The following is a 15,827-nucleotide window of genomic DNA, read 5'->3' on the forward strand; positions in this document are numbered from 1 at the left end:
ACAATAGTTATCAATGAAATGAAGAAAAAATAATCCCTTAAATAAGCAAATATAACAAGGTATCAGGACATCCTCAGCTGGACAAGTGAATAAGATACCCTCCGACTTAAGGGTAACTACCCCACCGGCTCAACAGTTGGTTTCTCCTCACAGTTACAGTTGAAAGTAACGACACGCATAGGGTTGCAACAACAGAAAATTCATGAGGACGGCTCTTTCTGGACGCAGTGAGGCATGCTCGAACTGCTTTATCGACGCTATGTAGGTTGCCAAGCGACCGTAACCAAGCGTTTCCAGGTTGAAAACAGAAAATGCAAAACACAGAAAATCCAAAACACGCAGCAGATACCAAGGCGTAAAGAAGTGAAAATCCCTTGAAAAAAAACAAAAAAATGGTAAGAAATGTGACTGGAAAATGTTGTCAGATACTCTAGAGATTCTTCTGCTCTTGCTTAGATATTGTCGCGCGGAAAGACCGACTCGGCAAGCTCGAGGAACGCCAGCGGAGGTGCGGGCAGTGGACTTGGAGTCGGCAGGCAGGTGAGAAAGACCCCGGCACCGGCCTCTCTGGAGGATTTCATTATCAAGCGGGACTATACGGGTGCCAGGGCGTTTCTGGAGGTAAGGAGTAGTTTGGTTCTAAATAAGGTTGGTCGGCAAAAGGAAATGTTTAACTTCAGCTAAAACTAATTTACATTTTTTAAGTTCCAAAGACTAGTTTTCAATCTTTGTAAGATCACTTTAAGAAAAGTATTTTCCTTGATAGAAATTCCAAAGAAACAGTTCACTAAATTAGTTTGAGAACAGAGACGGACACGTGAAGTTTAGTTTATGTATTTTGTTGATCAACTAAAATGTTTGATAACAGGTTAAGCGGTGCCAAATCGACTCCAGATGTGAGAAGAAACAGAAACAAATCGAACAGCAAAAATAAAATTGAAATTTTTTATTCATTTAACTAGTAAATCCACAGAGCTGTTCTCCACCTTCAGCTCAATAAATTATTTAGCTCCATTTCGGGTTTTTCTATCGTAAATCAATCAAACAAAAGTGAAAGTAAATTAAGCAGAAATTATCCAGAATTATCTGCCTGTGTATATAAATCGACAGGTACTGCTGGGGCCTCTTCGGGAAACTGATCCTTGAAGTTCTCACAAAGTTCCGGATCACTTATTTCATCGAGACATTGCAGGAACGAAGGCGATAGAGGATCTGCTTTAACGGCAAACAAAGCGATTAACAAAAACACAAACAGGGCCAAGAACTTCATGGTAGGAGATCACTAAGCAATCTGACTAGATGCCAGCTTCTTTTATACCCGTTTCATAGCCATTCGTGTTGGCCTAGACTCGTTTCTGAATTACTTATTAATTAATGACGCGTATAATTTTGCATCTCTTAGTCCGAATACATTAATCGATTTACGTTATTGATTGGCTGGGCATTGGTTTCTTGAAAGACTTTTCATCAAATGCCCATTGGATTAAATTAAAGAGTTTTGAAGTTGAAACCATGAATTAAGATATAGTTTTTTTTTGATGGAGTTTTTATTGATAACTGACTTTGTGCTACCTTAAAGCATAAAATTAGTTAGTTGATAAAATATCAACTTGCTATGTATGCTAAGTTTCGACCTGTTTAGTATCTGCAGCTTGCTGAGACTTGTTTTTTGATTAGCTAATTTTTGCATTTTGTTTTTACTTTTAGTATACCCCGCTTTTATTAGTCATTATTAGATTAGTGACGTGAATTTTTAAGATTTTTATTAACGGCATTTATCAGTTTAAGTCTGAAAAAGGGCTTATAACTTGGTTAATAACTTTTCTGCTGCCCAAAAAAGTGCGAAATTTGATTTATTTTTAGACTAAACCTTTATAGATTCTTTTATAAAATATTTAACCCCTAAAAACAGTAATATAAATAAATTTTAAAACATAATTAACCCATTCTAGTACGCCAACGACGAAGAGGACGAGGAGGAGGGCGCCCATGGACCCAAGCAAAGTCAAGTTGATCAATGGATTGCCTTTTGCAATTTCCATTTGGGTGACTACCACCAGGCTCTGGCCCAATACAAGACCATTCAGCTGAGCTCCACGAATCCGGATGGCAAATTGGAACTCAACCTGGCCGTTTGCATGTTCTACTTGGGCTTATACGAGGACGCCCAGCAACTGATGGAAAATGCTGTGGAAAACCCACTGAAGAAGCGGCTCCTCTTCCATTTGGCCCACAAGCTGGGCAACGAAGCGGAGTGGAGTCAGCTGCAGGAGGAGATGCAGGATTCCCCTAGCCTAGAGCAACAGCTCAGCCTGGCTTCTATGCACTATATGCGTGCTCATTATCAGGAGGCCATCGATGTGTATAAACGGGTTTTGGTGGACAACAAGGACTATCAGGCCATAAATGTCTACTTGGCTTTGTGTTTCTATAAGTTGGACTATTATGACATGTCCCAGGAGGTCTTAGATGTATATCTGAGTCAGCATGGCGATAGCACCATTGCCATCAACTTGAAAGCCTGCAATCGCTTTCGCTTATTCAACGGTCGTGTGGCCGAGCAGGAAATCAAGAATATTGCTGATAATGGCACTTTTGGTGCAGATCTTCTGCGTCATAACTTGGTTGTTTTCCGGAATGGTGAAGGTGCTTTGCGTGTTCTACCAGGACTGCTAAATATCATTCCCGAGGCTCGTCTTAATCTGGCTATATATTATCTCAAGCAAGGAGATGTCCAAGAGGCCCATGCTCTGATGAAGGAACTTCAGCCAACATCGCCGCATGAGTACATACTCAAGGGTGTGGTTCATGCTGCACTGGGTCAGCAATTGGGATCGGTAAAGATATCTCTATTACATAATTTAGGTTTATTGGTAATTTTATTTCCTTTCCAGAAAGAACACATCAAGACAGCCCAGCAGAATCTTCATTTGGTGGGAAGTTCGGCCACAGAATGTGATACGATTCCTGGTCGTCAAAGTATGGCCTCTGCCTTTTTCCTCTACGAACAGTTTGAGGAGGTTCTAGTCTACATGAACTCCATTAGGAGTTACTTTGTTAATGATGATGTTTTTAACTATAATTTTGCACAAGCAAAATGCGCCACAGGCTATTACAAAGAGGCAGAGGAGCTGCTCATGCAGATCAGTGACATGGATATTAAGAATCAGCATACCTACTGCATGATCCTGGCCAAGTGTCACATTCACTGTGGTCATCCGGAGTTGGCTTGGAATGTTTTCATTACTAGAGATACCAATGCCGAGGCTTTTATTCTTTTGCAATTGATAGCTAATGAGTGTTATAAATGTGCTGAGTTCTGGGTGGCAGCCAAAGCTTTTGATATGTTGGAAAAGTAAGTAGAACTACAGGGTGGCCCATGTAGCGTTTGCTTTTTGAACTATCGATAATTTTGACTTTAACATTTTGAATGTCATTGTCAATGTGACAGATATTTAGTAGAAGGTTTGCGGTTTACGAAATGGTTAAGATTATGCTCGAAGAAAATTGGGAAATATTAATATTTTCATTTTAAAACGCAAATCTTTCATGGGCCACCCTTTAGTTAATGATAAAAACGTAAAGATTAAGTATAATTTCTTGTTATAGACTCGATCCCAGTCCTGAGAATTGGGAGGGCAAAAGAGGAGCCTGTGCTGGCGTTCTCTTTGCCTTGTGTACCAAAGCCCAAAGAGGACGTCCTGGTGGTGGCATCTCAGAGGTTATTGGCATTTTGCGGGACTCATCCAACTCACAGGCTGAGGCCATGATCAAAACCATACGGAAGCACATTAATAGTTTTAAATAATTCAATTAATTAAATATTTTATTAAGCTCTATTACATGCGAAATGCAGTTTTGTGAAGAAAGAAAGATTTTAAATCAATTATTTACAAGATTAACTTGAGAACTTGTCACTTGTGGACAGCTGTCAGGGGCTATGAAACTTAAGTGAATTTAAGCCAAACTGCTAACCAATTTAAATAATCAAAGATAATTTGGTTAGCCGCAAAAACAAAAGTCAAAAATGAAAATTGATTTTGAAATCTCATTTGATTAGAAGTTTAAGCTTTTGAGAGCTGAAAAAGGATACTAATTTGTATGGAATTGTCTTGATTACTGATTAATTTGCGGCTAACACACACAACACAAAACACTTTGGCTAATTAATTTAAGAGGAATTTTATCAAGCAAATTGTGGCTGGAATTTCGAAAAGTTATGCCAGCCTTCGAGGACTCAGCCACTGTCCACTTAATAAATCAGAGGGAAGAACTTTCGAAAACTAATTGATAATTAATGAAATAAAATCCAGTCTTCATCTTTTGTTGCCTCTGACGCGCTGCCAACGAAATTCTTCGCTCAATTTAATTCCCTTGAGAGGCAATTATGCTTGAAAAGTGGCCTCCACCTCCAGTACAGTAAGTATTCCTCCATTGGCCCCTATAGTCAGCCAGCCAGCCAGCCAGCTTTTTCTTTGCCTGCAGTTTGCTTTTGTTCAATTTGTTGGCCATTTCGTTGCCTGCAGGCCCAAAGGATACACATTCAGTCCCTGAAACTCTAACAGCAACTGAAACGGAGGCCCAGCAGCAAATCAGAGAAACGCATAATTAATGCGATTAGCAAAATGCGAAAGTGTCACAGCAATAACAACAATACTCGAATGATAATAGCAAAGGGAAAGCCTTTTCTAGGGAATTAACAAACTTTGAATGCTCTTTGGAAGTTAAGGAATATAAATAATAAATATTAAAAACAAATTAAAAAGGTAAAATTAAAAAAAAATGCATAGGAAAACCTTTTAGAAATGAAAAGGAATTCGCTAGATGGAAAAATTAGCCTACAAACTGCTGACTTAAACTTAACTGCTTACTTTTAATAACTAAAAAATAAAGAACAAACTTAAAAATTATAAAAAAAGATCTAAAAAAGTATAAAAATATATTTTTCCTTCATAGTTAAACAAAACTCCTTCCTTCCCCTTCCTATTTTTATAAGAAAAAATCAAACAAAGAATAACTTTAGAAATCTGTTCAGCAAAAAGTATCACTTCCAATCCTATTTAAGGCCATAACAGGGCAGGTCAGGTCTTGACCCCGGCATCACTTAACTGGCAATGGCGATGGCGATGGCTCAGCAAACCAGCGGAAATGTGTCGCAGCCATTTTGCCTAATTGGCTTTGCTTTTGCTTTTACAACCAACAAAATTTAGCTGAGAGATAAACCGGAAATGGCGCAGCATTGAGCTTAAAATATATAGATATATATATATCTTCCAAATTTTTTTTGTTATTTTGCCAACACTTTTGCTAATTAGTTGGACAAATATTTAAACAAGAGCCAGGGAGTTTGGAAACTTTAAGGCCAAATGCGGCTGGCATTTTTCACCGATGAATTTTTGTACTCAAAAAACTTTTGGCTGACTATAAATCAGCTGCTCCCTGTGACTAACCCTCCTCCTCTGCCTGGCTATCCGCTCTTAACAATTCCATTACAAAAATTAAAAGCAAATGCAAAGAGAAGTTTTTCCAACAAGTTCGAAAAAAAAAAGCAACCAGCAAGAAAATAGTTATTAAATATTTCTTTGGCTCAATTGCTGAGCAAACTTTTTCCCCAGCACCTACAAATAAATGAAAAGAAAAATTCTTTGCCACCCCCAGAAAAGAAAAAAACGACACCCCCCCCTGAAGTTGATCCTGATAAAGTTTTGTATATATTTCGTCTTTCTACAAATTTCTCCTTGAGCCTTTTTCCAGTTCTTATAGAAGTATTAATTTGCCTGATTATCCTTGTAGCACTTAAAGGCTCTTACTAAGCCAAGGATAACCTTAGGCAAGCAGTAATTTAAGGTATATCTTAAGGTGTGTTTAATAAGCTTAAATAAAATGAATTGTTGAAGAATTTTGACATTTATAATAGCTTTTTTTCCTATCAAAACACCTCCTCAAAAAATGTACAAAACGTTCAAATAAAAATCACATCCAAATGCCAAGCCTTAACTAATGGCTAATATATGCACAGACTGGCCAGAAACCTCAAGGTTATCTGCATGATTAACGAGTTGAACTGATTTGGCCAGTAAAAGAAGTGAAATAAACTTTGCAGACTTTAGAAGGAAAACCTGGCCACAGGCCAAATGAATTAGAACGAACTCTGATATTCAGGAGGCTGTGTGAAAAATGGCTTAAATGAAAATCCAACATCTGCCCACAGCAGTACACAAACTCAAATTGAACGTACACAAATTGCCAAGGACAAGTGAAATTTATAAATTTATTATTTAGATTCTTTAAATTTGTGTAAGAAAGTTGAGAAACATGAGTTCGGATGAGATTAAATTAGAGGCTGCCTATGAGCAAATGGTAGAGGAGAACATCAAAAGTGAGTTGGAGAAAACTGGAGCCATGGCTGTCCTGCGAAGTGAGATGCACGTTAAGATCCTTAAGATAATGCGGGGTCAGTTGGAAGGATCCAAAACTCAACCCTTAATGGGTAGAGCATCCAGTGCAACCAAACTATCTCAAGATCGAAGCCTGATCAGGTTAATAAACCAACTGGTTATGGAGTTCTTTCATTGGTTTGGCTATAAGCACACCCTGGAAACATTTCGCATGGAAACGGGTGAGACTCTGGCCAATCGCAGTGAAATAGAGAAAAGTCTTTCAATCACACCCGAATCTAAGGATCTTCCTCTTTTGGCTCAACTTATAATGCGAGATTGGATCAAGACAGATAAAGTTGGTGCCAAAAAGGTGATTAACCTTCCAGATCCTGTCAATTCCAAGCCACAAAAATGCTGCAAGTTGAAGAAGGAACTAGAAGTTCGACAAACTCAAAAAGATAACAAACCAAACAAACTAATCCAAAACAATCGAAAACTCATTAGCAATGAACGGATGAGGGTACCCATTACTCCCAAGAAGCCTTCACCACCACCTCGATCCATCCAGAAAGAGGAATCAAAGGTTATCATAGATAGCTCTGAATCTGATATCCTGGAAACAGATTACAGCGAAGAGGAGTCGGAGGACAGTGATGCCTATAAGGATATTCCAGATAGGCAATTTTTCATTGATGATCTGCCGGCAGAGGGTAAATATGCTCCTGGCCATGGCGAAGAAGGTCCCTATGATGCCAAACAAAATCTGGCAGAGAGTCTATTCAGGCAATATGAGCGGGAAGCTAATTCCGATAATATTCCAAGTTCCTCCAAGATAGGATGTGGTGATAACGCTTCTGTGGGCGACAAGAAAGAAGGTTCCAAAAAGTCTAATTGGAAATCCCCCAGAAGATTGCAAGTTCAATGCAAAAGTAGCTCTAAATCGGATGATGAAACGGTGTTGGCTGTCTCCAAACCCAAATGCCCAGAAACTCACATAGGCAAAATCGATTTGGAAAGCGATGATAGCTTTGATGATTATTGATATGTTCAGATTCTTGGTAAATTTGTAGTCTTGTGCTAGATTCTTTGACTATTTCAGACAATAAACTATACATTTTGGAATAAAATCAGGAAATTTCCTAATTAAGTTTACTCAACTGCCTCGTCACATCTGTTACCCATTTAAAGAGCGAACTCTCCACTTCATCGATATTTCAGCCATTAGAATTTGACTCCCTAGCTGTTGAATTAATGACTGCTGCTGGACTTTCCTGTGGGAAACTCGTTCGTTCTTCTATTTAATATTCGAAACACAAACCAGAAGGTTAACAATTAGTTAACATGCCTTTGGGGCCAACTCTGGGTTGTTCGGGCGGTGGGGCGCAGTAACCGAAATGTCGGTCGATGAGGAGGTTCAACTTTCATTGTGTGTGTGTTACATCATTATAATTGAAATCAATATCCCCCAGACGATGGCTCAATGGGAGGGAAATGCAGTCGACGCAAAACGGATGCCGCCTGTCAATTCGATTGCATTAAAATGGCGTGCGAGTCTTAACACCATTAATTACAACGGCAATGAGTCAATATTATGACAGTTGCAACTGTGACCCCTGAGTAGTAGATGGTGACCGAAACCAAAGCAACGCCAATACCAGTGACGACGTCTTCAATCAATTAATTAGGCCTATTGGGGATGTCGGAGGTCCCTGACCCTTTTAAGTTATCCAGTAAATTTGATTGATTTTATGCAGATGGTGAAAGGCTGTAAGCGTCCACAGAGAAAGGCTTTCATTTAAGGAGATAAATGGGTTGAGTGAGTGTGGAAAATCTGTTTAAATGCTTTAAAAAACTGTAAAAGGTTTAAAGATGAAGAGTTTGTTAGAAATTTTTAATATATTTCATGAAAAAAGTTTAATCAAGAAAATTTAACAGGTTTTACCTTACTTACTTTACCTATTTAAATAACCCTCTTAATTATATACATTTTTCTTACATATCCTTTCCTTTCTGTTCAAAATATTTATCCCCTAATATAACTTTTTTTTTTCCCATCACCATAAACCAGAGCCACTTCATCAAACCCGCAGAAGACACTTACACTGACCAGCATCAACGATGACCAACTGGTGCCACGTCAAACCAATGTACGTATTTGTGCAGTATCCATGTCTGTCCATATATATATATATAGATATACAAGGATATATATCCTCCCATCATATCAATAACCTGTGCTCAGGGTACGAAAAATGCAATTTTAATTAGCCAGACGTGCGACAAACGCACGTAGAACGCATAACCGCAAGATGGTGCTGCAATTAGGCGAACCCATCCGAATCCGTAGTCGTTCCCCGGGCTTCCCTCTCTCTCTCTCTCAGTCACTCAGTCATCGGCTACGTGCTGCTCTGCCAAACAAAATTATGTGGCCAAATGTTCGCGAAATGGTAAGGGGAGGGAAGAATTTTGGGCCAAATTACTTTATCGATTTGCCTGGTACTCGTACATTTGTACAATTCGGCTTGTTGCATACATTACCCGCCGAATGAGTCGATGTGGGTGGATGTTGATGTGGACATGGGATGTGGATGTGAACTTGTGTATATGAATGGGCGAAGGGGTTCATGTGGGTAGAAAAGGGGAAGCCAGCTGGATGACCACGCTAACGAGCCTCATTAGTGGCATGCGTGGCATTGGTGGCATCATTTCGTTCTTCTCGTTGACATTTGCAAACCGCCCGGAACGTGATTTCTTATGGGATTCAAAGCAGTAATGATTGTCAAACGACGAAAGATTGAAGAACAATTCGAAAGGATTGCTGAGGAAATCTGTGGATTATTTCAAGGTTTTTCAGTAGACCTGACTGGGTTATACATCAAAGATACATCACCTTAAGCCAAAGTTCTTTAAACTGCTCTTAAATATGTAAGTTCAAATAAAGAAATCAATCAAATTAAATGTGCAATCTAATACCACAATCAAAAATAAATATATCTAAATTTTAGTTCCATTACTAAACCTAAATTTAATCTCATTTAAAACCTAATCGAGCTTAATCTCTGTTACGACAAACAACACCAAGCAACAGCTCTAAATTTAAGTAAATTTCAAAAATTATAAACTTCCAAATGCCTGGCAAGCCATAGAAAATAAATTGCCTCCTCGTCCGATAAAGCTCACATGGCGTATGTGTAATATTTCTGGTCAGTTATCTGGACTAAAATCCTAGAGGACTGGCCAATGATTTGCGGTTTTATTCGAGGTCGAAGGATGAAGGGCTGCCTGGGTAGAGCTTATGAAAATTTGTTCGGTTGGCCCACATTGTTTACAGCAATTTTATTGTGGCCAAGTTTCGACTATCATCCTGTGGCTTCTTCCTTTAGTCACCATATAAATGTTTAATCCGAAAGGCCACGCCCACACACACACACACACACACAGGCAGTTATTGAGAGGGCGGGATGTTAAACTTTTGTGAGAGACCAAACCTTGATGACTTGACGAAAACTGAAAGAAACCGAATATTGAGGACAGGGGTGATCACCGAAAACTTAATGACACTTGAAGTAAGCCAACACACACAGGGTGTGTATATATATACGTATACGTAATATGTACAGTGTGCCACATAACGACCTGGTTGCAGTGAAGCGGAAAACGCATTTTAGTGATTTTTAATGCGAAAGCAATTTGAAAAGTTTGCCTTTCTCCGAAAAAAAAAGTTGTAACGATAAAGAGACACGTTGGCTTGGGTTTTTCCTTGGAGTGGAAAAGTCTGATTACCACACAGCCAGTTTTCCTCAAAAACCATATAGTTAGGGATGCATATAACCCAATAGATAAACTAAGCAATTAATTTTTGATTAATGTATTAATGGTAAACCAAAATAAAGGATGTTAGGATAACATTTTAGTGAAATTTTAATACATAAGAAGAACCTAATAGGGTAAAATATGAAACCTGTTTATAAAGTTACTCCTTCCAGTGGGACAGATACTTACAGTTGGCTTAATCGAGTTGTGGTAGCAAACTATTTTCCCAAAACTACGACCGAGTGGACTGAAAGTAATAAGCTTACAGCCCCTCAATAAGTATTAATGCCACACCGACAGGTGTGATTTCCCACAAACCAATTTAATCAGATCATAAATATCACAGTATTGCGAGTAATATCTGATTTTCTGGGGATTATCTAAAGAAGGTAAAGGCAATCAAAACGAGTGCAATTGCTGCGATTAACGTAGCAGGTCTGAAAAGTCCTTTCCGAGTTTATTTCCGACGCTTGTCTATTAAGTTTTCCATTACAGCTGATAGCGATCAGGACACGCCTCCTAGGCAAACATGGGCACATATGGGGGTAACTTCAAACGTAAATCGAATGAAAGGCCCAAAGTGAAAGCAGTTACCAATAGCTAAAGACGTCAAGCCTTCCAGTCCCAGTTTCTCAAATGTGTCTGTGTAAGTTACAGCGAAGGTCCTTGCAGTGTGTGTGTGTGTGTGTTTGTGTATAGTGTGTGTGTGTGAGTGGGTAGCACCATGACAACAATGGCATTTTGATACTTTTGTATGAGATTTAATGAAATTTGAATCCTTTTGTTGAGTGGAATGACAACAGCAAGGAAGCTGTTCTAGATGCCGAAGAAGAAAATGGGCGAAGTGGCAGGAAGCAGGACGAGGGACGAAGGACGAGAAGAACAAGAAGCATTCGCCTGTGGGCAAGTTTCGTGCGGCTGCACTGGGCAAAATTTGTAACTCTGAATCAATAAAATATTTAAATATGTTTTTTTGTAAGAAAACGAAAGTCTTCCCCTCTGACATTCAATATATTATTGCATACTTTTAGGTACTTTTATAAATTTCTTTTTTCACCTTTTAGTTGCCTCATTTTCTCTCAGTACTTTCATTATTCATGTAGTTAAAGTATCTTCGTGAGGGCGTTGGTATTTATAAGTATAGATAAATGTGTGCGTTTTGGGTGTCTTACAACAATAGTAAAACAATCTTCTTAATGCACACTTTGGCCTAAAGGAATTTTTCCACTTGTAAAGCGATACTTGTAGGACAGAGATATGTGTTCCGGGTCCGGATTCCATCACTTTGCCTCACCCCTTCAACCATCTCATCACAGTAACATCAATTTGGCATTGAATGTATATATACATATATATACTTATAGATGTAGATGGGTATATATATATATTGACTGAGAAACATGTTAATAAACAGCTGGAAGTTTGGTTTATTGTCAATGGCAAAACTCTTCACAAAGAAACATCAAGTCGATGGGAATAAAATTTGAACAGACACACGGAGACACTGAGACAATATGCTCGAGGGAACTTGCCAAAAGGGTTCTCTTGTTTGTTCGGGGTTTTGGCAGAGGTATCAATAACATTGTTGTCCTGGGATAGAAACTGGTAGGGTGAAGCAGATTTGGGTGTCACAGCAACGTATGTAGCTCCTCTACAGATATTAGTTGGCTGACAAAGATGCTAGTTGACAGATGTGTGTGAGCGTTTTTGTGAAGGAGTCTCATCAATGTTGCCATCTCCTCGGGCTTCCAAACAACCTGGCCCACTTTTCTCATGTTTGCCCATAGTTAAAACAAATTTCCAGGTTTAATTTCATCAATACATTGCCAATAGATTGTATGTTTGTATTTTTGGTTACAACGTGGATTTCATTTTGTACATGAGATAGAGAAAATTGTTGAACATAATGGAGATAGCCAAGGGCAGGATCAAAGAGCAGGGACTGGGTATAAGAAATCAAGGTTAGGGACCATTCCTCATGCCTCAGAAATCTATTCAAATTTAAGAATCAACATTTAAGATAGACAAAGGAATGCTGTAAAATAGCAATAAACTTGCTTAATTAAGAAACAATTTCCTTTTCACGATTTCTCATCATCATAGTGATTAGTGATTTCCCAACCTAAGTTTTCCCCCGAAATTTCACACCCCTTCTTAAAATTTCCAGACAACTGTCAATGCTAATTTATCCTACCCACATGTTAACCTATCTGCTGGCAAATTTTACTTTTCATTTTTGGCCCAGACAAGACACAGATCATGCAATTACCACCCTCAAGTGAGATGGTTTGAGTTAACAGCGCCATTTTAAGGCAATTTCACTGAGAAATGCAATGGCATACAAAGGTATTTTATTTCTTAACTCACATTTTAGCGGTTATTTGGTTTCTGCGGAAAAGGAACTACACATTTTTTTTTTTTGAAGATTTTAATTAAAAAATTACTCATATCACGGAGGAAGATAGTGCTCTCTCCCACGGAAGATAAATTTCCTGGCTTGACGAAATATTTGTGTGGTTCCTTCTTGCTGGAAAACTCTGTGGCAGCGGCTGACTAAAAGTGTGCTGCAAGTTTATGAAAATTCCATGTTTATGCGAAAGGTGTGTGTGTGCGAGTGTGTGGTAGCGACTGTGTTAGTGTGCGTAAAGCAAATTGTGTTGGTTTGTTAATTTTGCGCTGCTTCAACGTTGCTGTCAAATTTATATGCTGGTTAGCTCAGCTAGGAAAACTTTTCGGTTTTTGGCCTGATGAACATTCATTTGTATACGTGCTTGTGTGATTTTCTAATTTATGAGCCCAGTTAGATGTGGGACAATTTTGGCAAAAACCAGAAAGTTTGCCAAGAAACACGTTGACATTGAATAGAACTAAAACGACTAAGAAAATATACCAAAAAACCTTTTCTTAAATTTATATGCTTAATTAAGTTAACTTTTATTACATATCAGCTTGTCAAAATATTAAAAATGTAAGAAAATATAAAATAAATCCAATAACAAACAATCAAATCCCATGTCAATGAAGTAATAAAGTTGTTAGGATAATTTGCCATTTTCTTTGTGCCAACAACTACAATAAGAAACCCAAAGAAACAAAGTTCGAATTATCCACAAAAGGACAAAACAATAATGTTTGCATTTTATTTGAAAATTAGAATACAAATTCCCATCTCATCGCAATAAGAAACAAACGAAGGCCCATGAAAAAGTGGAATTTACATGGAAAACTGGGAAAAACAGGTGCCTAAGTAGGGGCAAAGCTCTGCACACGTACACACACGCACACACTCCACACATTTGTTTGGCATTTGGCAGCTTAAATATTTCACAAACTAATATCAATTCAATTTGTATGCATTGACAACAGTGTGTGTGTATGTGGGTTTGAGCGTACATATGTGGGTGTCACGATGGAGTGGTGTGCATGAAGCCTGGCCAAGGAATTTGGGCAGTACAAATTATTTATGGTTTCCTAATAAGAGCAAAAGTCAAACGATTCAATGGCAACATATGTTTATACATTTACAGAGCATAAGGGGCAAGTTTAAAAATATTGAAATTTTACATAAATTCATATTGCTTTAAGAATCATTCGATTTTATTAACTTAATGCCGGGAAATACCTTAATGACACACATACATAGGTACAACCCTGATAACGATATGTAGTTATTAATAACAATTCAGTTCACTTATTTCTTATTTTAACTTGTATTTATGCTACAATATTAATAAAAAAAAAAATATAAAAAATAGCAAAGTATAAACATCTTCTAACACTATGTCAACAATTATTAATTAACTAATATTAAAAACTTGAATTTCAAATTTCGATAAGCGCGCCAAAGTTATCGATTAAGCAGCGAGTTGGCAGGCCCTAGATTAACAGCTGGTTTCTCCACAGCGAGTTGGCAGCCCACCCCCTGGGAGCAAGCAAATTCTAAACTTCTACGTGGAGCTCAAACAAACAAATAATGGCTAAAAATCCGAAAAAGGATGACGATGCCAGTAACGACTGGGCTCAAAGTGATGAGGACGATAACTGGGACGACTGGGGTGATGACGAGGACAAGTTCGTTCATGTTGAGAAGGAACAACAGCCGGAGGAGAAAGTCTCGAGCAGAAACGACGCAAAAGCAGTAGTGGAAAATCAAGAAAAGTTGGGATCTCCAGGAGCTCCTCCAGCCACGACGCCCGCCTCATCGTCCTGGGGTCTGTGGGGTGGAAAACTTAGTTCTGTTCTGAGCACCGCCACAGAAGGACTGGGAACGATAACCACACAAGTTAACCAGGGTCTGAATCAGATCATAGGTGTGCCCGATCCCGAGGAACTAGCTCGTATTAATGTAGCCGAAAAGGCGGAAAAGGCTGCCAGGGATTCACCAGAGGAAAAGGAACAGACTCCTGAGGAACCAATCGAAGATGAAAATGAAAATGCAGGATTTGGCCTCGGTTTCGTCACCAATCTCGGGACCAAGGTTCTAAACACTGGGCTAGACACACTGGAAGGCATTGGCAAGAAGACTATGACCATCCTGCAGGATAACGATCCTAAGCTTATGAACAAGAGAAAACTTCTCGGCCTGGAGACCAACTCACCCAATCTTAGTGCCGTTCTTTTGGAGGCGAAGAAAGATGCCGACCAAATGGAGCAATCCCTGCAGCAGCTGCAGTTGGAGAGGCAGAAGGCTCAACTGCGATTCGAGGTCTTGTTCGAGCACTACTGCGGCCTAGTGCATTTCGAGGCATTGGAGATCCTGTCCAAGGAATCCCGCCTCAAGCTAGACACGCTCTTGGATGCTGTCAGTGGCAGTGCCCTTGCTGAACTGCAAGAGACCATAAATGAGGTGAAGGAGCTGCTGGAACTGGAAGATCTGGATGTGGAGAGCGAGGGCGATTACGAAGCGGAGGAATTGAGCGAGCGACTGGCTGCCACCATTAAGGACGCCGAGCTGGGAATTCAGTTTGAGGATATAGCTAAGTGGGTAGCTTTATTCTCAAGGCAAATTAGATTCTTTTAAACATAAACGTATCTTACAGACACTGGACACAGTCCCTTGATTGGCTAAGCTCGGAAGAAGCAACTTCCAGCGATCTGGAGCAGGCTTATGCTAAAAGCATCCACGCCCTGAGCGAAGCATGCGCCCTCGAGGTGTGCAAACTGCACAAGATCGCCGAGCTGTTGCTGGTAAAACCACATCACAGCACTGCCAACGAAGTGGACGGCGTGGTCAATCTCTGCCAGCAGTTTAATGGTCACCTCCAAGGACTTAGTCACCGTTACGCTGCCGTTCTGAGCAGCAAACCGGAACCGGAAGAAGCCAAGGCCCGCGTCAGTACATTCTTCTCCGAAATGCTATCTGCCGTGCAGTTCATCGAAAAGGCATACAAACTATTCACGCCCATTCTGCAAATGGGCGCTGTCTAGACGGATTTAAATTTATTGTTGTACTTTCTACTTTTACGATTGCTTGGTTTATGTCTCTAACTCACTTGTTTTCCATATAAATGTGTAAAAATTATAAATTATTGCGATGCAAAATGCTTGTGATAACATTCCAGAAAGTACTGAGTAGTTTTTAAGTAAGGTTGGAATGGGAAATGAAATTGGAAATAGATATAATCTCTTTTGCGA

The 15,827-nt window shown here is 39.2% G+C and overlaps 4 protein-coding genes across 4 annotated transcripts; 3 read left to right on the top strand and 1 right to left on the bottom strand.

Annotated features, from left to right (window-relative positions):
* Positions 1–234: 234 nt before the first annotated feature.
* Positions 235–4,460, top strand: LOC108116253 (intraflagellar transport protein 56). Its single transcript, XM_041818688.1, has 5 exons — positions 235–261; positions 457–621; positions 1,953–2,837; positions 2,895–3,355; positions 3,610–4,460. Exons 1-5 carry the CDS (start codon positions 235–237, stop codon positions 3,806–3,808), a joined length of 1,737 nt encoding a protein of 578 aa, XP_041674622.1. The 3' UTR covers positions 3,809–4,460.
* LOC121530176 lies at positions 932–1,368 on the bottom strand. The gene has a single exon (XM_041818706.1). The coding sequence runs from the start codon at positions 1,268–1,270 to the stop codon at positions 1,073–1,075; it is 198 nt and encodes a 65-aa protein (XP_041674640.1). The 5' UTR covers positions 1,271–1,368; the 3' UTR covers positions 932–1,072.
* A 1,629-nt stretch (positions 4,461–6,089) lies between the features above and the next one.
* On the top strand, positions 6,090–7,532 carry LOC108116286. The gene has a single exon (XM_017228072.2). The coding sequence runs from the start codon at positions 6,316–6,318 to the stop codon at positions 7,420–7,422; it is 1,107 nt and encodes a 368-aa protein (XP_017083561.2). The 5' UTR covers positions 6,090–6,315; the 3' UTR covers positions 7,423–7,532.
* A 6,577-nt stretch (positions 7,533–14,109) lies between these two features.
* On the top strand, positions 14,110–15,753 carry LOC108116519 (protein FAM114A2). Its single transcript, XM_017228457.2, has 2 exons — positions 14,110–15,173; positions 15,233–15,753. Exons 1-2 carry the CDS (start codon positions 14,167–14,169, stop codon positions 15,618–15,620), a joined length of 1,395 nt encoding a protein of 464 aa, XP_017083946.2. The 5' UTR covers positions 14,110–14,166; the 3' UTR covers positions 15,621–15,753.
* The last annotated feature ends 74 nt before the right edge of the window (positions 15,754–15,827 follow it).

This window comes from Drosophila eugracilis, unplaced genomic scaffold, assembly GCF_018153835.1.
Source record: "Drosophila eugracilis isolate 14026-0451.02 unplaced genomic scaffold, ASM1815383v1 contig_367, whole genome shotgun sequence".
NCBI lineage: Eukaryota > Metazoa > Arthropoda > Insecta > Diptera > Drosophilidae > Drosophila > Drosophila eugracilis.

Coding starts and splice junctions, on each gene's coding strand:
- LOC108116286 (XM_017228072.2), top strand. CDS start 6,316: ATGAGTTCGGATGAGATTAAATTAGAGGCTGCCTATGAGCAAATGGTA.
- LOC121530176 (XM_041818706.1), bottom strand. CDS start 1,270: ATGAAGTTCTTGGCCCTGTTTGTGTTTTTGTTAATCGCTTTGTTTGCC.
- LOC108116253 (XM_041818688.1), top strand. CDS start 235: ATGCTCGAACTGCTTTATCGACGCTAT. Junction 622..1,952: donor GTGCCAGGGCGTTTCTGGAG/GTAAGGAGTAGT, acceptor AACCCATTCTAG/TACGCCAACGACGAAGAGGA. Junction 3,356..3,609: donor GCTTTTGATATGTTGGAAAA/GTAAGTAGAACT, acceptor TTCTTGTTATAG/ACTCGATCCCAGTCCTGAGA.
- LOC108116519 (XM_017228457.2), top strand. CDS start 14,167: ATGGCTAAAAATCCGAAAAAGGATGACGATGCCAGTAACGACTGGGCT. Junction 15,174..15,232: donor CAGTTTGAGGATATAGCTAA/GTGGGTAGCTTT, acceptor CGTATCTTACAG/ACACTGGACACAGTCCCTTG.